The sequence below is a fragment of the Bos grunniens genome, chromosome 29 (assembly GCF_055505025.1).
Source record: "Bos grunniens cultivar Pamir isolate PY7600 chromosome 29, Bosgru_T2T1.0, whole genome shotgun sequence".
Lineage (NCBI taxonomy): Eukaryota > Metazoa > Chordata > Mammalia > Artiodactyla > Bovidae > Bos > Bos grunniens.
Genome location: NC_141193.1, coordinates 2,866,798 through 2,889,389, shown reverse-complemented (window position 1 = coordinate 2,889,389; position 22,592 = coordinate 2,866,798). Strand labels below are relative to the sequence as shown.

Sequence of the window (22,592 nt, the reverse complement as noted above, 5' to 3'; positions counted from 1 at the left end):
CATTGCTCCAACAGCTTCTGCTCACTCTGTCCCTGTGTCACATTTTGGCGTCTATGGCCGTACTTCAAAACTTCCGGTACATTTGTTAACAGTGATCTGTGATCAGTGGCCTTTGATATGACTATGGTCATCATTTCGGCGTTTTTTAGCAATAAAGCATTTTTTAATCAAGGTATGTACACTGTCCTTTAGGACAATGCTATTTCATACCTAAGAGTACAGAATCGTGTAAACATAAATTACATGCACCGCAAAGCCAAAAAGCTCATGAGACTTGCTTTATTGTGACACAGAAGTCCTCTGCACAGGAACCTTAAGTTGAGAACTTTCAAAGATGCAAACATGTGTCCTGTCAACGTTAGGCGTGGCCCTGCAGCTGGCCCTCCGTCTGCTGCCGCTGGCCATCGTTCCGCTCTGCCATCTCCCACCTCCCCTCCCCGCCTCCAGTCAGTAAGTCCTCTTGCCTGTTCGCTCGACGCCAGCCCCGGTACGCCAGCTGCTTTACTGTACCACTCTACTTTTCAAGTTATGTCCTGTGAGATTAAAAATGTTTTATTTGTAGGAAAAGTACTATAAAACTATTACAGCACAGTACTAAACAGCCAACTGTGCCAGCTGGGTACCTGCACTAACTCTGTTAGACTTAACAAACAAATTGGACTTTACAAACGCTTTCTCAGATGACAACTTGTTCATATGTCAGGGACTTACTGTGTTTGCTTTATCGGTGTGGTCAGGAACTGAACTCACGATATCTCCCAAGTACACCTGAATAAAGGATTATTAACTCTATCAGGCCAGTAACATCTAAAAGTCAAGAATACCTGTGGGTTGAGGAGCCGGCCATGCTAAGAAAGGGGTCCCCTCCCGAGGCCGGGGTTCAGGTCTCCTTGGAGAACGCTTGGGTGAAGACCCCCTTGGTGGTGGCCAAGGTCTCTGGGTCACCTGAGCAGAGTCTGTAAAGAACCAGAACCAGAAGCTGGCCCTTCGTTGTGCAGCGTCCCTCAGCACCCTCTACAGAAAAACGTGTTAACGCAGTGCGGGTGCAAAGGAGAAAATCTGAAGGCCGCAGCTCACCACCGCCGAGCAGGCAATGCAGGCAGCACCTGGAGCTGAAGGCAGTGCAGCGACAACCCGCAGAGCTGGCGGGCCACTGCTACTGTATTTAGCAAGAGCTAAGGGCAGGACTGGCCAGGGGGCTGGAGGACGTCCCCTTCGATGTCAGACACCCACTGTCTGGACCGCAGACAGAGAGGAGATGAGTCATCCGCGGGCGGACCAGGTCATCCTCTCGCCCAGCGCTGCATACAGGTGTTTCTGCTGGTGAGAAGGCAGCTGGTGTGAACCCTGGGGATTGTGCTCGGGGCAAGAGCTCCATTTAACAGGTGAGGATGCGGAGGCTCCTGGAGGGCGGGGCTGGGACCCGCGCTCTTCACCGCCCCGCGGGGGCTCCTCCTGGCACGGGGCCCCTCTAGAAGATGCCAGGGAGCAGGCGGTACGGCACGGCGGCCGTGTAGCGCTCCCAGTCGCGGCCGTACTTGTTGGCACAGCGGTGCTCGTCCCGGAGGCAGCGGTGGGTCAGCAGGATGGCCATGAAGATGATGTAGAAGTAGGGCAGGAGGTGGCCGCCGCCACAGGCCAGGCAGTACGCCAGGCTGCCCATCAGGTCACCCGTGTAGTTGAAGTGGCGGGCCACGCCCCAGAAGCCTGAGACCAGCAGCTTGCTGTGGTGTTTCTGCCCGTCGGCTGATGTGTAGGAGCACTCGATGGCCTTGGGCTTCCTGCCCCAGATCAGGCAGCGCCCATCCGTGCGGCGGAAGAGGTCCTTCTGGTGGTTGGTCATCCGGAAGATGTAGTAGCCGAGCAGGCCCAGGAGCAGGACGCCCAGCGCGTAGTAGGTAGGCAGCTGCACGGGGTGGTACACCAGGTATAGGCCCTGCGGGGCGAGGCGAGAGGTCAGGGGTGGCGCTGTCCGGGCGGTGGGCGGACCATGGACCCAGGAGCACAGCCCAGCTTCACACCCCAGCTGTGCCCCTGACCAGCTGCCCACCCGGCCCTGCCTGGGTTTCCTCTCCTGTGAAGAGAAGCACCCGCCTCGGAGGGGATCAAACCAGTACATGTGCAAATGACGCAGGCTCCACCCCTGGGTCGGGAAGGTCCCCTGGAGGAGGGCCTGGCGACCATTCCAGTATTCTTGCCTGGAGAACCCCACGGACAGAGGCTGGCGGGGTGCAGTCCATGGGGTCGCAAAGAGTCAGACACGACTGAAGCGAGTTGGAAGGCGCACACCTAGCTAGTTATCTGCCTCTATCTACACACACACATCACATACAGTATAAACGTAAAATATATAGCATATGGGACTTCCAATCATGGCTCAGATGGTAAAGGATCCGCCTGCAATGAAAGTGACCCACGTTCGATCCCTGGGTCGGGAAGATCCTCTGGAGAAGGAAATGGCAACCCACTCCAGTATTCTTGCCTGGAGAATCCCCAGGACAGAGGAGCCTGGTGGACTACAGTCTATGGGGTTGCAAAGAGCTGGACACAACTGAGCAATTAACACACACAGCATAATATTAAAAGTACCATTTGAATAGGATAGTTAATTTTTTGTGTCCCCTTGGCTAGGCCATGGGACCCAGATACTTGGCCAAACAGTAGTCTACTTGCTACAAAGGTATTTTTAAGATGTGATTAACGTTTCCAATTAGACTGGATGAAGCTGATCACCCTCCACAAGGCAGGTGGGCCTCATCTAATCAGCTGAAGACACTAAGACTAAAAGACTCAGGAACAAGAGTGAATTCCACCAGCAGACGGCTGTCAGACCCAGCTGCAGTAGCAACTCGTCCCAGGACCTCCAGGCTGCTACCAGCTGCCCTGAAGAGTTTGGACTTGACGGGACCACAATCACAATCAAATTAACAGACACATACGTGTGTGTGTGCGTGTGTGCGTGTGTGTGTGTGTATATGATCTACTGCTATCAGTTTGCATCCCTGGAAAATGGTGCTCACAGTAGAGGGAACCAGAGAGCTTGCAACCACCAAGTGGAGAAACGGGTCCAGAGGGTCTGTGCAGAGGACCCAGAGTGGGGACCGGAGGCTGGAACTTCCAGCCTCCAGCCCAGGGCTCTTTCCCCTCCACCCTGCCGGCTCTGCTGGGACCTTCCTGCTTCCCTGCTCTTGCTGCGGGATGCCGCAGGGGTGTCAGCCAGGTAACAGCAGCCCTGCCGTCACGGCAGGACTTGCTGACCGCCCACCGCCTCACACATGCTCATCCTGGCCAGCCTACAGGGTCTGTCCACCTTGGTTCCCTCCACTCTCGCACAGCCTGTTAAAGCAGGCCATCTGGGCTGCCGCGAACCACACACGTGCCCAGGAACCTGTTCTCTTCCACCCCACACCTCCTCACTTGGGCTCACGCCACGAGCAGGCAGCATGCGGCCGGGCTCTTCACGCAACCTCCCTATACAGGAGCCCGCACACCACGCAGAGGAAAGAAGGGCTCTTCTCTGTGAGCTGGGAATGGTGTGGAGGGCTGGACATCCCCCAACAGCCTCAGAGAGCTTCCCGGGTGGCTCAGTGGTATTGAACTTGCCTACCAATGCAGGAAATGTAAAAGATGCGGGTTCCATCCCTGAGTCGGGAAGATCCCCTGGAAAAGGAAATGGCAACCCACTCCAGTCTTCTTGCCTGGAGAAATCTCACGGACAGGGGAGCCTGGTCGGCTACAGTCTGTGAGGTCACAAAGAGACATGACTGAAGTGAAGCAACAGCCTCAGAACCACCCACCCTCCTCCGCGAGGTGGTTCCTGTGGCACAGAGGACACGGCGGGTACCGGGGCAGAGCTGCCCAGCCCAGCTCGAGTCATCAGCCCAGCCCTAACCAAGGTGAGTCTGCCCTGATTTTCCAGAGATGCTCAAGGCCCCGTCCCCTGGCTGGTGTCCCAACAGAGGCGCAAAGCCAGGTCCCTCTGGCTCCCCAGGCAGGTTTCTACGCTCGACTCTCGTGATGCACGCGAGGGAACCTCTCCCGGAGCCTGTGGTCCCGGTCGGCCTCCACCCTCCTCTCCCCTGGAACGCTCCCCTCTTCCAGGACTCCTGCCTGGCACTGGACTCGTCAGAGCCCTGCCTCTAGACTGGTCACCCCCAGCCTCTAGCCTGGCAGCGTTCTTACCCCCAGACTCTTTCATTCTGCTCTTGGTTTGGCTGTGGCTCCCCCAAGATGCTCTGGCTGATCCCCATGCCCAGGCTGAGGGAGCCTCCTTGGCCCTCTCTCAGCTGTCAGCACCCCACTTCCTGTCAAGCACCCCCTCCCCGCCCTGGGCTGCCTGCGTCAGGACCCTTCCCTGCCCAGCCATGAGCTCCGAGAGGGCAGGGCAGGGCCCCCCAGCGTGTCCTCCACTCACGTGTGAACACTCAGACCCTTAAAGGGAAAAAATGCCTGGACAGCAGGCCTCTTATCCTTTCAGTGTTAAGATCGGAATAAATATGAATATCAATAGCTACCTTCATCCACCCTGATCTCACATCCACCCTGATCTTTCTTTAGACCCACAGTCTACTCTGAATCATCCTCTTCTCAGAGTCTTAGGGGCTGAGTTGTGTCCCGCCCATTCATATGTTGCAGTCCTGAGCCCAGGACCTCAGCAGGTGGTGGTATTTAGAGCCAGGCCTTTAAAGAGGTGATTACAGTAAAATGAGGTCACGAGGGTGGGCCCTAGACCCACAGGACTGGTGTCCTTATAAGAAGAGGAGGTCAGGGCACAGACACACACAGAGGGACGACCCTGTGAGGACACGGGGAGGGGACGGCCATCTGCACTCCCAGGAGGGGGCCTCAGGAGGACCAGCCCTGCCCACACCCGGGCCTGTGAGTCCACCCTCCAGGAATCCCAGTGAATCCTGTTCCTGGAGACAGTGAATCCTGTTGTTCAAGTCGCCGGGTCTGAGATATTTTTTACAGCAGTCTGTGCTGACTCATAACACTAAGCCTTCTCTTTTCCCTAAAGGGGCACCAGCCTCCCTTCTCCAGGTTCTGGTGCCCCCCCATACCACCTGAAAAATCCAGACACTTGGACAAGGACAAGGCTTGGCACGTGCTCAGCTTGTCTGCTCTGAGGGCAGTGCTGGGCATGCCTGGGGACCTGGCCACCGAAGGTCCTGCTGGGCAGGGGGGGCGAGCATCATGGGGGGCTCCCTGGCCCACTCCTCACCTGCAGCGTGTACAGGTATGGCAGCCAGACGCAGTCCCCCCAGCCCAGGTACCACCCAAAGTGGTCGTGGCAGATGTCGATGGTTTTCAGGTACCAGGTTTCGTTCCAGAAGAAGTCCAGCACGTAGATGGCCTGAAACACAGGAGCGGTTGTATACTGACCACAGGCACAGACCACGCTCCAGGACGGGACGGGGTCCCTGGGTGGCCCTGAGCTCCCCTGGTGACAGGCACCGTGGGGCAGCTGCTGCACTTCCTGCCGGGCCTGGGCCATCAGGGGATAAGTGGGGGAGGGAGTCCCTGTGTGCAGTCTGAGATGACACGTGGCCCAGAAGAGGGGTGCCCAGCAATGTCCTGGATGCCCTTGCCCAGAGCCGTGGAGCTGGGAGCAGAGAGATGGGTCTGGGGGTGGGGGACTGGGACGGGGTCCTTCCACGGCCATCAGAGCCATGTTGCCAGGACCACTGACACGCCTGAGGGGCAAACTGGAGTTCGCCATGGGCCACACGAGTCCCCAGGGCCAGTGCCGCTCCTGATAGGTGAGGACACAACTCCTTCGCCTCCCACTCTGCAGCTAGCCTCCCAGACACGTGCGAAGGGTGCCGACCCCCCTCTACAGTCTTTCAAGAGACTTCCCTGGTGGCTCAGATGGTAAAGAAGCTGACTGCAGTGCAGGAGACCAGGGTTCATTCAATCCCTGGGTTGGGAAGAGCCCCTGCAGGAGGGCATGTCTACCCAGTCCAGTATTCTTGCCTGGAGAAGTCCATGGCTAGAGGACCCTGGTGGGCTATACAGTCCACGGGGTCTCCAAGAGTCAGACCTGATTGAGCGACTAATATTTCTTACTGTCTTTTGAACGCAATCTGGCTTTCGGGTTTCCCCAGCACCCAGTCGGTGTCCGAGCTCACAGCCCCCGACCCAGGCCACAGACAGGCTACCTGCAGGATGTTGACCAAGACCATGGAGTTGGTCACGTGGCCGTAGAGCTCCTGCTGCTTGGCTGCAAAGGACAGGTTGATGAGGGTCCAGGCGACGATCCCGGGGCGTCCATTGAAGAAGAGCTTGAAGTCAAACCACTTCCCAATTCGGGGGTTAAACTCAATGCCCATCATGTAGTTGTAAAAGAAATTGCCCGTGAATTTGCTTGAAAACACAAACAACAGATGCATGCTGTCAACGAGTGCCTCTCACAAGCAGCCTCCTTGGCTGGCTTGGACACAGGTGCGCAGCCCGGCCTGGGTACTGCAGGCCCAGGAGAGAAGACCCGGGGGAGGCCTGCCGTGAGCTGCAAGGACCCAGCACGCAGAGACCGCGGGAGCCTCCGGCCCCCTCCCCGACAGCCGTGATACCTCACTTGGCATTCAGCCCGGCCTTGAGCTGAGATGCTCACTCTGTCCTAACGAAGGTGGGGAGACTGTACCTGGGCAGGTGCCCAGGATCCTCCTCCCACGTCCAGCTTCCCCGGAGGTGAGCTGCCCAACTGGCTCGACTGGACAGAGATTTTCTTCTCAAGGACTCATAGAGCATTCGGGCCCCCATAGGCAAGTGAGGTTATAAACGATGCCAAGGCAGACGTGAAAAACAGTGCCAGCCTCAGAGCCAGGTGTCCGGCTCCAGGGCCCACACCCATGCCTTGCTGGGCAAATTTTACATGTTTTGTTGCCCTCATCACCTGACCACAGGCGTGACAGAGAATCAGCCAGGATAACCCAGCTGGGGACTCACACTACCGCCTGCTGCATATACACGGGGATTTCCGTGTTAGCTAGGGAAACGTATTTTCATGTCCATTTCCCTCAACTAGGATAAGTAGAAAGAAGCAAAATATACAAAGTCTACAACAGGGAGTGTGACTATAAAGCAGAGACAATGATTTCCACGAGGCATAGAAGGCCAGCCTCGTCATTCGATCATCACACAAGCTCAAAGTGCCAGAATCCAAACACGCTTCCTAAGAGCCCAGGGCTAACAGTTAAAGGAAGCACTTTGCTTTCATCTGGAACCAAAACTAAAATGCAATCTGAGAACTAGAATCTTGTTCACACCTAAAGCCCCACTGCCTATACTTGTCTGCAGGAGGGACCCAACAAACATCTCTTGATGAATGTGTCCATGGAAGGAGGCGGGGAGGGAGAGATGTGAGGATAAGTAGATGCATGGATAGATGAATGGATGGCTGGGTGGATGGATGGCTGGGTGGGGACATGGGTCAATGGATGGATACAGGGAGATGGGGAGGGAGGGACGGGGGATGTGGGATAGATGGATAGATGGATGGTGGCTGGATGGGTGGATGGTTGGATGAGTGGATGGTTGGATGGATGTGTTGGATGGGTAGATGGATGGGTGGTTGGATGGGTAGATGGGTACATGGGTGGATGAGTGGATGGTTGGATGGACAGATGGATGAGTGATTGGATGGGTAGAGAGTGGATGAATGGATGGGTGGTTGGATGGGTAGACGGGTGAATGAGTGGATGTGTTGGATGGACGGATGGATAAATGGATGGATGGGTGGTAGATGAATGAATGAAGAATTGGATATATGCATGTATGAAGAGATGGGTAGTTGGATGGTTGCTAACTATCTCACTCAAGGCTCCATGAGAATGGACACCAATCAGTAGGGCTCTCCCTGGGAAGCTATTACATTAAAGCCACTGAGATAACAAGACTTCTTACTAAGACTGCTTTAGGCCGCACTGATGTTTCACAGCAAGAAGGAGTTGCCTCTCCCGCCCTCCTTCTTCCCTATGGCCCTGCTGGAGATAACTTAGCCACCGAAGATAGACTTGGCCACCTTCAACTGCATCCTCCCCAAGTAGGAGAAGGTACCCATTCAATACAAATGCTCCTCAGAGTCCATCACGGTCCCTTGAGCTCCTGCTCAGTGATGCTCAATCCTCAGACTTTTGCAAAGTCCTAGCCCAACTTACTAGAAAAAGGCTCTGACCTGCCACCTAGGGCTCAGGCGACCACTGAGGACGTACCATTCCCGGGCGTCAGTGGGGAAGAGGTAGCCCTTGACCATGGCGAAGGTGGAGACGGTGTAGCCCAGGATGTTGGCACACCAGAGCAGCGGGATCCAGTTGTCGAAAATGATGGTGGGGGAGAACCAGGCGAGGAGGTGGGCGTTGGCGAACCACAGGAGGTGCGTGAGGAGCCAGGCCTGCAGGCCGTTGATCTCATACTTGTTGACGGCTCCTGCGGAGGGGAGACGCGAGGCGGGGCCGTCTGCCCACTGTGACTGCTCCTGGCTCCTTTCTGGGGTCCCCAGACCCCAGCCCCCAGAGCCAGTCAGTGGCTCCTGCCACTCACTCAGGCCCTCAGGGTCAACACGCCAGCAGCACACCTCACACTGTGAGCTGAGGACTAACCGCTCACTCTGGCTGAGGGGAAGAGAGGGCGCAGGACATCTATAACCGGCCCGAGGCTGAGCTGGAGCCACAGCAGAAGGGACGAGGGTCCCCTATGGCACCTCGTGGGGCTGGGGGTGGGGGGAGGGTAGCCAAGAGCTCTCTGTGGGTTGGGCCGGGGTCTCAGTGACTGTGGGGAATGAATGGACCAGTCGGCCCTAAGGCCCTGTAAGTCAAAGCTTGGGCCCCTGCGGTGCCCCTGGGGGACTCCAAGTGTCCCTGCCGGGGAGATGCTCTGTAAGCCCAGCCACACAACCAGCAGGGAGCGGGGGCTATTTCATTCCCTGATTGGGAATGTGATTTCTGACCTCACCTCTGGCGGCCGTCCCTGGAAGCTGTGTGTGTATGTGTGTTGGTGGGGTGGGTGTGGGGTCAGGCCCTGTAAGAGGAACGGACAGGGAAAGGCGGCACGTGGGCGAGCGGGGGCGGACCCCGGGTTACCTGCGGGAGTCACGGCGCCCTCCTGAACGCCCCCCACGTAGCCCGGAAGAAACTTGTGGCAGAAGTCAGGAAGCAGCATGTACAGAAGCACCTGCAATGCAGAGATGTTTCAGCCAGTTTCCCCGGGGGCTGCGGGGCCTGGCTGTGCCTCGACACGGCCGTACCCATCACTTGAGACGATGAACGGGCAGATGCCACACGAATGGGAGAAGCCATGACTGTGGCTGGTTACTTCTTCCAGAGGAGCTTACGGTTCTGGGAACGCCGACCGCAGGCTGACGGCGGGCTTTGAAGGGAGCCCTGAACAGGAAACTCGTCACCACCACTCAGAACACCCACGCCGTCTCCCCACAGGGCTCAGCCACTCCCTTTGGGAGAGCCCACTAGCTTACATTCCATACAGTTCACCCTTGAAAAGTACTCACTGAAAGTGTGCAGCGTATTCCCAAGCTTGTGCCCCTATCCCCAGTGGCTAATTCCAGAACATTCCTATCATCCGGAAAAGGAGCCCCCCCCCCCCCGACCCCGGCAGTCCCTCCCAGCGGCCCCTCCCCGCCAGCTTCTGACAACCTCCCATGCACTTTCTGTCTCTTTGGATCGGCCTGCCCTGGACTTTGCATATAAACAGAATCAGACAGGACACGCCCTTTGTAGCCGACTTCTCTCACTGAACATCAAGTTCTCAAGGCGCCCGGGTTGCAGCCTGTGTCAGACCCTCACTCCTTTCCACGAGAACAACACTGCCCTGTTGTTGGATCACACTACGTGTGTGTCCACGTCTGTCGATGCACACATGGGCTATTTCTGCCTTTAGGCTACTGTGACTCTCACGGCTCCAAATCACCTTTTACTCAAAAGGACCAAGAGGCCTGAAATGAGAGGGAAGCTGAAGCCCGAAAGCTGGGATTGTGGGGAGAGACAGCTAGCAGAGGTCAGAGCCTTCATCCAGGGCAGGAAACCCTGGGGGTTGGGGGTGGGGGGCAGGGGGCATCTCCCTGCACCATTTCCTAGGATAATGATAACATCATTATTAATATTCAGATATTAAACACTGTCTGTTCAGATATTAAATACTGTCTGTTCACCGAGTTCATGGTGCAGACAGCCTTCTGATGAACTCCTTCTGGTTGGGAAGCTAGTGAGGTCACAGCAGAGCCAAGGCCCACCCCACCCCCCACCACTGGCCAGGCCTGTGTGACCATCTCTGGGGACATGGCCTTGGTTTTGCCAAGACCAAGAGCAGCTCTTAGGAGCTGGGAAACCCTAGGACACGCTTCCCATCGTGCACAGGGCCTCCCGGGGGTGAGCCACGCCCTCACGCCCTCCCAAGCGGGCACTGCTCCCTGCTCAGCACAGAGGCTCAGTGGAAGGCGAGCCGGACACCGAGATGCCAAGGCGGTGGGTGAGGCCCGGCTGGGTCCCGGGAACAAGGATGTCCGTGTGAGCCGGACGCCATCCCACCCCGAGGAGGGGAGCCCCCGCCACGCGGCCGGGAGGGCTCACCTGGAGCGTGACCCATGCTGTGTAGATCTGGGCCGCCTTTGCGGTCACGGGTGGCGTCCTGGCCCAGATGTCGGCGAGCCGAGCCCGCCCAGTGGCGAGGTCCGCCACGGGCACTGTCAGGGAGCAGCCGTACTGGTCGCAGGCCATGATGAAGTAGTACACGATGAAGGGCGCAAACAGCAGCAGGAAGATGACGCTCGCCAGGGAAAACCAGTCCACCTCCCTGCGGGGCCGACGGACGGCAGCAGGTCACGGGGGGCTGCCCGGCCCCCTGACCTCGCACGCGGGGCGCCAAGCCCCACGGGCACACCAGCCAGCACCTCCCGAGAGAAGGCTGTCGGCTCGCAGGGCCAAGGCCCCCACTGCCGAGGCAAGGCACCCCGCTCGCCTGCTCCGCTTTGAGCAGTCTGAAGGCCGACAAGCCCATGGACACCCCAAAAAGCCCAGGGCCCAGGACACAAGCACAGACGGGCTTCCACACCCCACGGGTCCAGAGGCTTCCGGTTCTGGGCCATCTGGGACACTCACCAAGTCCCCATCACTCTGTGGCCTGAGATCCAAGACCCCGTGTCTTACACACTAAGGGCAAAACCAGGATGCCCGCTGCCCCTGACATCAACTTTTACAGGAGATTCTTCTTCGGGTTCCTAACTTTCTAAGTTGGCAAACAGCTACTAATGACAGTCCTACTGATAAAGAATCGCTTTCACAGGTTCCTGAAATCCGAGAGCCCTCTTTACTTTCCAGCTGGGAAGACGGACGAGACGCTTACCAGGCTCGGCCCCACTGGCCTTGGGCTGCAGCCTTGCCGTTGGTGAGGCCGCTGGTGCTCTTGGTTTTAGGGGCGCTGGGCTGGGACTTCGCAGCCATTGGGCCCTGAGGGAAGGAGATGTCAGGCTGAGATCATCCCCCGACAAATGGTCACTGCAACTCCCTGCTGTCATTCTCAGGCCCCCACGGGGCTAGACTCCTTCATTCACCGACTCTCCACCTGGTCGTGGATGGATGATTCCAGGCAGGGACTCCCACTCCCGGAACCTGCAATAGCCTCCCGCCCAGCCCTGCTTCTGCTCTCATCTCAGTTCATTTTCCAACAACAGCAGAACATCCTTCTTGTTACAGAAACCCAAACACCTGTGGCTCAGAAGCCTCCCACCACGTGCTCCTGCCCCCCCTCACCGGCACGCTCCCATCACACCTGGGGCTGCAGGCACACAAGAGGTCTCTATCCCTCCATGAATGTGATTTATCTTATTCACGATACCTGCTACTTCTCTGTTTAGAACACGCTTTACAGGTCTCCTTATTCAGGTCTCATAAAATGCTCCCTCCTCAGTATGACTTTCTATTTTTCCTGGAGTTAATGGTTGCCTCACTTTTTCCATTCACTAAGATTTCTATGCATCTACCACTACTTTTTTTTTCTGAATGCTCTAATGAGCTGTCATACACATTAATAACTGCTCTACATATTCCAGCACAATATCTCCATTCCTCCGTCCCACCCAGAGCCATTAATCTTGTACCAAGAGACAAGCCAGCCCGTGGTCATAACATGAAGGAAGTAGTGACAGCCCCCTTCCAGAGTGAATTCACAATGGTGACGTTTCAGAATATCAGGCGTGAAAAAAAAAAAAAGATGATCTTCAATGCTTTCAGGAAAAAAATCCAGGATTAAGAATCATGCTAGTAGCAAGCTGGTTCTAGAAGCCAAGATGGAAAACTTTAAAAATTTGGAGGGAAACGTAAGCTGCTAAAGAAAAGGCCAGTTAAAGGACAAGAGGAAATCCCAAGATAATAGCTGGGCACTGGACCAGACAGTAACCAGCCCACTGTGGCACAAGGTGAATGGCTTTGGGCCAGGGGCGGGGGGAGCAGGGAATGAAAACAGCACATTTTGTTGTGTTGGAGAGTATACAAAAATTACTGATAACTATGATGGCTCCGATATAACATGCAGGAAAAGCAATTAGTGACAGGTACACAGAAACCTTAGCACATGGAAAAAGGGAGGCAACCATTAACTCCAAATAAATAAATAAGTAAAAAGCCATATAAGGGGAAAAATACCAAACCATAATTATAGTACATTACGTGGCTTATCAGTAAACAATAATTTTGCCAGACAGAAAAAAAAAGATGTGTAAACTTGAGGGTGCTAGAAGGAAATCATTTAGAAATAAGCAAGTAAAAAACAACACAAAAGTAGCTTAGAGAATGAAAAAGTACTTGCTTCTGGGAAGTGAGACTCTAAGATGACATAGGGAGCTGTTTATTTTTTATATGTAAGTCTTTTAATGCTGGTTTTATTCTAAATGTGGAGATGAGTCGCTTTAATACAACTGTACATTCACTTAAAATTTTTCAATGATGAAAACTGCAGCACATCACTTTATTTTCACACCTTATTTTATGGAGCATTTATGACGTACAAGGCAGACCAAAGAGTTCTTTATGGACAGAGGGCCACTCATCTTTACAGCCCAAAACACAGAATACTGAGCCTGGTACATGGCAGTTGCTCTGATTAACATGCTGGAAAACTGCAAAAGGGCCAGAAAAGTATAGGCTAGGAGCTAACTTTGGACACAAAAGCATGTTTTCTAAGGATTAAAACAAGCCCACATAATTATTTTAAGCTTATAATGGCCTTCATTCACCTCTCTGTCACGTGTGTGTGAGCTGCTCAGTCACGTCTGACTCTCTGCCACCCCATGGACCGTAGATTTCCCAGGCAAGAATACCAGAGTGGACAGCCATTCCCTTCTCCAAGGGATCCACCTGACCCAGGGGTCAAACCCGGGTCTCCTGTGTCTCCTGCACTGTAAGTGGGTTCTTTACCGCCTGAGCTACCAGAGAAGCCCCAAAAGGGAACGCTGTGGCTGCATGGGCCGGGAAATGAATGTGTCCCTCCCACGTGGCAGGTGAGAATTCTACCACTGAACCATCCATGCACCTCTGTCATAAGCATTGAATTTTTAATAAATGTGGAAGGGACACCCTTAGCAGTAGACGGCTGAAAATAGGGGAGAGGGTGGTGTCCAGGAAGTAACTAACTTTTTTTCCTAAGTATCAGGCAGGAGTGGACACTGAGCGCTGATGGACCAGCTGCCTTTGAAAGCAAGCAGCAGCCCTGAGAGGTGCTTACCTCCAACCTCTTTCCAAGCGGCTCCACTGCAGAATGTAGGTTTTCCTTCTTGAACTGCCCCCTTTCAACTCTCTAGACTCCTATGCTCCACAGGCCTGCGAGATCCTTTTCAACTCGCTGAACGGAGTCCTGCAGGGCACACAAAGGTGACGAAAAGACTCAGGGAGATAAGGATCAGAAATGATAATTTTCTCAAGTCCCACCTGGTAACCAAGCGAAAGGTGCGGCTCAGCACCCAGGGTTTGAAAGTGCAAGAGGCCTCTTGTGTGGGGATCTCCACGATAAGGTAATCTTATCTTGTAGCTTCTCTGCCTGGCACACACGATGTCTGCCAAAGAGGAAGCACTTATAAACAATGGGTAGAGCTGGATGGAGGGTGCTTCCTGGAGGAGTTGCCCTGGAGATGAGCCTTAACACGGTGGACTGATGAACAGCCCAAGCTGGCCTCTTTGCAGACTCAGACTGGGCAGTGCACACGACCCTGGAATGTCTACACCATCGACCTGGATCAAGTCCCACGCTGCCCACTCCACCCCCACGCCCACCCCTTCCCCGAAACATGCATCTTCTCCCTAGGCGTTCCTGGAACAAGTGAGTGCCGTGAATACAGGGCATCACAGACAGTGATCTGGGCTTGGAGCCTGGTTCTCTGCAGACTTACTGGGCCCAGTGACCTTCCTGAGTGTCTTGGGGCTTCAAAGCCCCCACAGACACTCAGGGAGGAGCCAAGGAAGTGCATGGGGCTTTTCGGCACCCTGGTCAGCTCCCCGGGCCGCATTTTGAGTTCCACAGGTGACCCCGTGGACTGCAGCCCGCCGGGCTTCCCTGTCCTTCACCATCTCCCAGAGTTTGTCCAAACTCATGTCCAGTGAATCAATGATGCATCCAATCATCTCATCTTCTGTCACCCCCTTTCCTTCTGCCCTCAGTCTTTCCAACATCAGGGTCTTTTCCAACGAGTCGGCTCTTGGCATTGGGTAGCCAAAGTATTGGAGCTTCAACTTCAGTGTCAGGCCTTCCAATGAATATTCAGGGTTGATTTCCTTTAGGATTGAGTGATTTGATCTCCTTGCAGTCCAAGGGACTCTCAAGAGTCTTCTCCAGCATCACAATTCAAAAGCATCAATTCTTTGGTGCTCAGCCTTCTTTATGGTCCAACCCTCACATCCATGCGTGACTAGTGTTTCCATTGCTGCCCTGCAAATAGGTTCATGGAGATGGGAAGTAGCAGACGTATGTATGCCTATGGCTGATTCATATTGATGTGTGGCAGAAATCAACACTAGTGTAAAGCTCTTATCTTCCATTTAAAAACAGACAAATATTTTTTTAAAAAGAGTGAGCCCATGAAACTCTAGACACTCCACTCTCACGCCCTGATAAAGGCAGGGCTCTAGGCCCACACACTCATCCTCTTTCCACACACAGTCTGGCTGAGTGGATGCAGGCAGGCAAGTACCCACAAGACCTGTGAGTAATCAACCTTGTTCCTCAACCTTCCCTAATGGCTTCTGCTGATGGTGTCCTGCAATCATGAGAACTGCAAGGCCGGTCTGGCCACCACGTGGTCCCAGTGGGAGCAGTGTCTATGGGGCTTCTCACAGTTAAGCAGGCCAGGTGAGTGCCTTCAGCGTTCCTAGCTGAGAACACCACCATCAACAGCCCGGGACCCATGCAACAGATGACCTAAGTCCTGTGCCAGCCCTTTTGGCATCTTGAGGATTTGGTGTTTGGAGAAGCATCAGAGGTGCAGAAGCATGGCAAAGATGGGATGGCACGGTGATGCCCAGGTGGCCCAGATGCCACTGGCAAGGCTGTGAGTTCCCTGCAGGATCAGGTCTGCTGCCAACACGTCCCCACTTGGAACTCAAAGTGGGTGACCGTGAGCAGCTACTTCTACTCACTGGCCTCAGTTTCCTCATCTACAAAGTAACCCACTCTGTGGGGTAAACGAGGTCCTGGGGCCAGGTGCTCAAAGCCCCTCCCAAGGCCCATCAAACTTCTTCCCAGAGAGGCAGTCACTGCCAAGATCACCGTCAGCACCACCCAGGCCTCAGGAAGGTGGGCTCAAGCAGGGTGTCGGGGTGAAGCTCAGCCTGGCAGAGGTCTAAGGCGGATGCCCCTGCAATGCCCAACCCTGAACCATCCTGCTGCCTTCCACGCAACTCATCTCTTCTCAGCACAGAGGCTGAAAACAATAGTCTTTCGGGAATTCCCTGGCCGTCCAGTTGTTAGGACTCTGCACTTTCACTGCTGAGGGCTTGGGTTCAGTCCCTGATTAGGGGACTAAGATCCCATGAGCGGTGTGGTCCAAACCAAACCAAACCATCCTTTGCCCTCTTTCAGTGTTCCTGTGGGTCAGGGACCTGGGGAGGCTGGCTAGCTTAGCTCCAGCCTGGGATGTGATGATGTGGGTGAGCCTGGGTTTCCTCCCAGCATGGAGGCCTCAGGGCGGAGGGAGGAGGTGCCCAAGCTACCTCTTCTTCCTGGGAAGGCACGTAACATCACTCCCAGAGCGTTCTGTTGGCTACACTGAGTCGGAAGCCCACCACCTTTCCAGGGGAGGGGAAGCAGGCTCTGATTCTTGCTGGGGGAGCAGCAAGGTGTTAGGGGAGCACAAGATCCCGTGGGGGCCGTCCCTGGGTGACCAGGCAGTCACAGGGGCCACTATTCGCCGAGCAGCTACCAAGCTGCCAGCACCTGTGAACCCAGAGAATTCCCAGCCCGCTCTCGAGATTGCCGTCATCGGGCCCAGTTTTACAGATGGGGAAGCTGAGGCAAGGAAAGTGGAGAAAGTAGCTAGCACAGACCTCCGGGGACGGAGCTGGGTCTGCGGGGCACACCACCTCCTGTGACGCACTTGGGAGGCGGAGGAGTAAAATTCAGAGTAGTGGGGCTTCCCTGGAGGTCCAGTGGTTAAGCGTCCGCCTCGCAATGCAGGGACACCGGTTTGATTCCTGGTCCCAGAGGAGCCCACATGCCACAGAGGAACACAGCCCCTGCAACACAGCCATTGAGGCCACGCTCCATGACGAGGAGCCCCAAAACGAGAAGCTCACGCACCGCAACAGAGCGCACCCACGCTTGCCACAAGCTGAGAACGAAGACCCAGCACAGCCAAAACAAAAATAGTAATAAAATCAAAAATTCAGAGCAGCGATGAGAACAGTCACTTTGTGAGTGCTGGGCTAGGTACTATCCTAACACACATAGAGAAGCAGCTGGAACATTACTGGAACAGCAGAGGTTCTGGTTTAGAAATGTGTCTGTCTAAGGAGTAGGAGACACATAAAAAGACAGAAGTGCCCTAACTTGTACTTAAAGGGATGATAGAATTCAGGCCCAGTGAGGGCTAGGCAGCTGCTCTTCAACTGGAGGACAGTTCCAGAGGCCAGGTAGACTTGCGGGTTGGCTCCGTTGCTACTTGTTGGAATTTATCCCGGGACATAAACAGATGGCTGTGTGAAAAGGCAGATGCATGCACTTCCATTCTGGAGCACTTGCAACATATTGGAGCTGACAAAAGGACTATCAATAGGAGATGAACAACGCACCCTGGTACAGAGAATACTCAGCAGCTGTTACAAAGAATGAGGTTAACACGGAAGAAGCTTCCCTGGTAGGTACCAGCACGAGGGCAAGCTGCAAGACAGTCTATCCCTAAGAAGCGATTCAAAAAGTCACTCTGATCCAGTGGCTAAGACTCTGTACTCCCAAGGCAGGGGGCCCAGGTTCAACCCCCGGTCAGGGAACTAGATCCCACCTGCCGCAACTAGCACTGGGCACAGGCAAATTAAATACTATGTTTTAAAGCCACACACTAAAATCCTCAACACTGTGGGCCTTCCACGTGGGGGCCCCAGCCCCTTTTCCTGATTTTTCTAGTAGACATGTACTTGTATTATAAAATAATTTAACAACAATAAAAAGAGCTGTTGAAATAGCTCTTGGGAGTCCTTAAATCCACAGTTCTGGGAACATTTGTGGCTCTCTCTGGGGGCAGGGAGGTCATCGGTCCTCAAGGCAGGGGGCAGCGATGTGTGGGGTGATAGCTGAGTTTACCTGCAGTTTCACACCCTCCCACCCACTTTGGGTGGGGTGGTCATGCCCTCACCTGTACGTGCAATTCACAAGCCTCAGCTGCCGAATGCAGAGATGGCTCTTGGCCCTTCCCAGAGCTTGGCCCTGGAGCGCTCTGGTCCGGCTGCTGTGTAGAGGGTCGAGGTCCTGGTTGGGGCAGAACAACCCACGCCTGAGGCCCTTCTGGGGCCTCCAGAAATAGGCAAGAGCCCTGGAAGGAAATTCCAGAAACACCAAGTCCTAATTCTAACTCTCTAATTCCAAAGGGTAAACTGCAGCTTTGACTGCAGATGCAAGGGTTTCTGTTTTTCGATGAAAAACATGCTCCCTAAACACAATCACATTTAGAAGTCAAGCATCCAAGTCCAGGCGCTTCCCTGGTGGCTCAGTGGTTAAAAACAAAGTCTGCCAGCCATGGCAGGAGATGTGGGTTCAGTCCCTGATCCAGGACAATCCCGCATGCCTCGGAGCAACTAGGCCTGTGTCGGATGTTGATGGTGCGCATCTGCTGAGCCCAAGCACCCTCGAGCCCATGCTCCACCACACGAGAAGCTGCCGCGATGAGAAGACTGAGCACTGCAACCACAGAGCAGCCGCTGCTCGCTGCCACCAGAGAGAACCCTCAAAGCTGCACAGACCCAGCAGAGCCAGAAACAAATAAACAAAATGATTTCTTAAAAAAGTGCAAATCCCCTCAGTCCAGCCCCAGGAGTCCCTGAACTTGGCTGCTTATTCTCCAGATTGTCAGCAAGCTACTTGTCACTAGATACACACCCAACCTCCTTTTTTCCCCCCAAGTTAGTTTACCTCCAAATTCTTTTGCAACTTCATTTCTTGGCTTTTTCTAATCTTAGTCTTAACCTACTTTCTTAATCTACTACATTAATCTGTAACTTTTTTTTTTAAACAGTAGGTATACAGAAGGATTTTTATGAGAATTATTATAAGAAGTAACTGCATGTTTGTTTCTGGATTTTCGCCTGGGAAACCATCCTGGTTTTTCAGTGGAGAGTGTCCTGCCGGTGGGGTAACTCCACCCCCTCAGGCCTGTTCCTGCCAGTCTTCCTGGGGGCCTTCAAGGCACCTGGGATTGTTCACCTGCCCACCCACCCCCCACGCTGCCAGTAAATGTAGCCATTGCCCTGAGGACTCCTCCCTCCAAACCAGTCTGTCGCCAGTATCTCTGGGTTTGAACCCTAGCTGTGTGGCTAAGTACACGACTCTCCACATGTCACTGCACCTCTGGGGAGCCTCAGTCTTCTCATCTGTAAGATGGGGTGATGTCCAGAACGCAGTGTTCTGAGAATTTAGTTCAGAGCACCGGACATTCAGCACAGCGCCGGACATTCAGGAAACACCACTTTTGATCAACACGATCTCCACCTTTTCAGTTTTCCTCCCTCCTTTCTCTTCTTGTCTGAAATCTCACCAGAGCAATTCCTACCCTTAAAAACCTTTTCCGTAAAATTATAACATGTTCAAGAAAGAGGCAATACTACTCCATCAGTTAAGTTAGTGGGGAACGCTGGAAGAGAAGGAGGGCGCGTTTGGTCTTTTGTGAGCAACTTCCTGCACTGCCGGCCGGGGCCCCGACCCCCACCCCCCAGCCCCCCTGCAATTAGTCTATTCCTAGGAATTCAGAGTCCGCTGTTCCGGGCTCCCCCCTTCTCAGTGAGCAGACAGATGGTCCATGTTTCCTCAACAGGAAACTGCACCCACTCGCGCGGGGCACCCGAGGAAGAAAGCCGTCCCCCCGGCCCAAGAGGCACTCACCTGGCTTCGCCCCGTCTCGGCTCGCCCAGGGAGCTCCCGACCACCGCCAAGGGACGAGCATCCCCGAAGCCCCCGGACCTCCAGACTTTGCTCGCCCGCACGCACGCGCCCCCCTGCCCATGCTTCTGCTCCTACGCGGAGCACCCGCCGCCCTCCACGCCCAGCCCACCCCCCGGCCTGCGCGCGCCCCCCGATCTGTCCACCCGCCCCCTGCGCGGACCCACCTGCGCGCGGCCCACACCGGCGCGGCGGGCCTGCTCACCTGCGCACCCGGCTCCGCGCCAGCTCTGACCTGCGCGGTCTGAGCCGATCGCCGCCCAGTCCCCATGATGAGGTGTAGAGACAGGCGGCCAATCGCAGACGGGCCCCGTGCGACCCGGCGCCCCTCGGGCCCGGCGATTGGCCGCGGCGCCTCGCCCCACCCCGTGGGCTGATTCCGGGCCACCGCGCGCTCCTCTCGGCAGCCACAGGGCGCTAGACTGACAGCGGAGGACCTGCCCAGCGCGCCGCCTGCCGGCGGGGGCGACACCCAGGGGCCCCGGGAGCGCGGCGCCCAGGGGCCCCGGGAGCGCGGCCCAGCCTGGGGGGCGCGTCCCCAGCCGCGGTCGTGGGCGGGCCGCTGAGCTCCCCAGCCTGTTTCCTCTTCTGCCAGTGGGGCTTCAAAGGCGCTCAGCACACACTGAGCCAATCGTGTACGGACTGCCGGGTCCACATCAACTCACGAAACAGACAAGATCGCTGCCCTTGGGGTGCACGGTGGGGTGGGGTGGCGGTGCGGGGGGAGCGGGATCAGTAAACAAACAGTCAGTGAGGAATATGGTGAAAACCGGTGTGGAGGAGACAGAAGCAGGACGGTGCAGGCTGCATTTTTATTCGGGGTGTCAGGGAGAGCTCTCGGCTGGAAGGTGAGGGCTCGCCTGGAAGGGGGCCAGAGAGGGAGTTCAGGGCACCGATCAGCTGTGCAGAGCCTCGAGGACAGGAAGTAGCAGAGTTGGCCAGAGGGAGAATTTGAATGGGGAATGCGGGGGGGGGGGGAGGGGGGCGGGGGGGGGTTGGGGGGGCGGGGGGGCGCGAACTGTAGGCTCACCAAAACAACCCGTCTGTGGCCTATTAAACCGGGCGTTCTACATCTGCTTTAACCATTCAAAACAAAGAAGGCCATTTAAAAAAATCGAAATGGGGGAACTACGGTTCAGGCATTTGAAATGGATCTGGATGACCACTGTGGACAGGGTTTCAGACATGTTCCTGCGTCACTGAGAACTTGAGTTTTCTGAACTGTATCACCCTCAAGGACCACCAGCTAGTCTCAGAACAGCAATCTGCTAGCTGCCAGCAGCAAACTTCAAAGACTCAAGGTCTCCTCTTACACCCACTCCAGTGCTCTTGCCTGGAAAACCCCATGGACAGAGGGGCCTGGTGGGCTGCAGTCCATGGGGTCGCTAGGAGTGGGACAGGACTGAGCTTTTGACTTCACTTTCACTTTTCACTTTCATGCATTGGAGAAGGAAATGGCAACCCACTCCAGTGTTCTTGCCTGGAGAATCCCAGGGACGGGGGAGCCTGGTGGGCTGCCGTCTATGGTCGCACAGAATCGGACATGACTGAAGTGACTTAGCAGCAGCAGCAGCATTCCTATTATAGATTGGTTTATTATTTCTGTTGACAGCAGAAACGGCCAACCCTCTCTCATATACCGCTGCCTCCCTCAATCATGCTACACAGGCTACTTTTGCAAGGGCATGACCTTGACCTGGGTGGCTGTGGAACCCAGACAGCATCTGGTGGCAGGGGGCGGCTCCACTTGCAACATCTGGGCATCAGCCTTTCTGCCAGAGGGGTCTGCATGGGCGTTTCTGTGTACCTCATGGAAACATTTGTTCCCTCTGCAGTTTTTTATTTTGAGGATGTCAAACATGCAAAGCCGTTGAATGAATAGTAAAGTGAACACCCACATACCTAGATTCAGCAGCTGTCAAGTTTGCCACATTCAATTTCTCTCTGCCTTCCTGTAGCTGTGTGTATTTTTCCTGAAACGCTAATTAGCTATAGATGATACCTCTTTCCTGAATATTTCATCTCCTAATAACAAGGACATTCTCCTACATTATCAAAATAAAGTGGCCATACTCTGGGAATTTCATATTCATTCAATGCTATTGTCTGATATACTACTCACATTCAGTTTCCTCCAATTGTCCCAATCATATCCTTTATGAAAAAGTGAAAGTTGCTCAGTCGTGTCCAACTCTTTGCGAGCCCATGAACTGTACAGTGCATGGAATTCTTTAGGCCAGAATACTGGAGTGGGTAGCCTTTCCCTTCTCCAGGGGATCTTCCCAACCCAGAGATGGAATCCAGGTCTCCCACGTTGCAGGCAGATTCTTTACCAGCTGAGCCACAAGGGAAGCTGAAGAATACTGGAGTGGGTAGCCTATCACTTCTCCAGCGGATCTTCCTGACCCAGGAATCAAACCAGAGTCTCCTGTATTGCAGGCGGATTCTTCACCAACTGAGCTATCAGGGAAGCCCATATATCCTTTATAGCTCATTAAAAAATCCAGGATCCAACTGGGGAACCACGCTGTGCATTTAGTTCTCTTGGTTCCTCAGCCTCCCTTAATCTAGACCTCTGCCCCAGCACTGCTTTCTGTCTTGTTTTATTGTATCTTCTTGGTCCTTGGCCATTTTGAAGAGTCAAGGCTGGCTTTTCTTCACAGCAAGTCTCTTGATTTGGTTTGGCTGTTTTCCTTGTCCTTGTTTTTTTTTTTTTCCCCAGCCACGGTGAATAGCATGTGCGATCTTAGCTCCCCAACTAGGGATGGAACCTGTGCTCCCTGCAGGGTCTGAACCACTGGACCACCAGGGAAGTCCATCGTGGGGCAGGATAATATACTATGTAGATGTCACACATCATGGCAGGGGGCAACATGACGTCACTTTGTCCCTCTGTCGATGGGCAGGATAATGTACTACGTAGATGTCACACATCATGGCAGGGGGCAACATGA

The 22,592-nt window shown here is 54.6% G+C and overlaps 1 protein-coding gene across 5 annotated transcripts; it reads right to left on the bottom strand.

Annotated features, from left to right (window-relative positions):
- Window positions 1-263: 263 nt before the first annotated feature.
- On the bottom strand, window positions 264-19,889 carry DHCR7 (7-dehydrocholesterol reductase). 5 transcript variants are annotated; one of them, XM_086383286.1, is made up of 10 exons: window positions 19,806-19,889; window positions 17,843-18,019; window positions 13,729-13,857; window positions 11,353-11,456; window positions 10,581-10,803; window positions 9,078-9,168; window positions 8,211-8,424; window positions 6,159-6,363; window positions 5,222-5,353; window positions 264-1,936 (listed from the first exon to the last, which is right to left on the bottom strand). In XM_086383286.1, the coding sequence occupies exons 4-10, from the start codon at window positions 11,448-11,450 to the stop codon at window positions 1,472-1,474; spliced, it is 1,428 nt and encodes a 475-aa protein (XP_086239412.1). In that variant the 5' UTR covers window positions 11,451-11,456; window positions 13,729-13,857; window positions 17,843-18,019; window positions 19,806-19,889; the 3' UTR covers window positions 264-1,471. The 5 variants fall into 5 exon arrangements, with proteins under 5 accessions (XP_086239412.1, XP_086239413.1, XP_086239410.1 ...); XM_086383287.1 differs by having other exon boundaries at window positions 19,844-19,889; XM_086383284.1 differs by lacking the exon at window positions 17,843-18,019.
- Between the last annotated feature and the right edge of the window lie 2,703 nt (window positions 19,890-22,592).

What these genes read in the sequence shown, in the direction of transcription:
- DHCR7 (XM_086383286.1), bottom strand. Translation starts at nt 11,450, where the DNA reads ATGGCTGCGAAGTCCCAGCCCAGCGCCCCTAAAACCAAGAGCACCAGC. An exon ending in GGGCGCCGTGACTCCCGCAG is followed by an intron (nt 8,425 to 9,077) that starts GTAACCCGGGGT and finishes TCCCCTCCGCAG; the next exon opens with GAGCCGTCAACAAGTATGAG. An exon ending in CCCACTGACGCCCGGGAATG is followed by an intron (nt 6,364 to 8,210) that starts GTACGTCCTCAG and finishes TGTGTTTTCAAG; the next exon opens with CAAATTCACGGGCAATTTCT.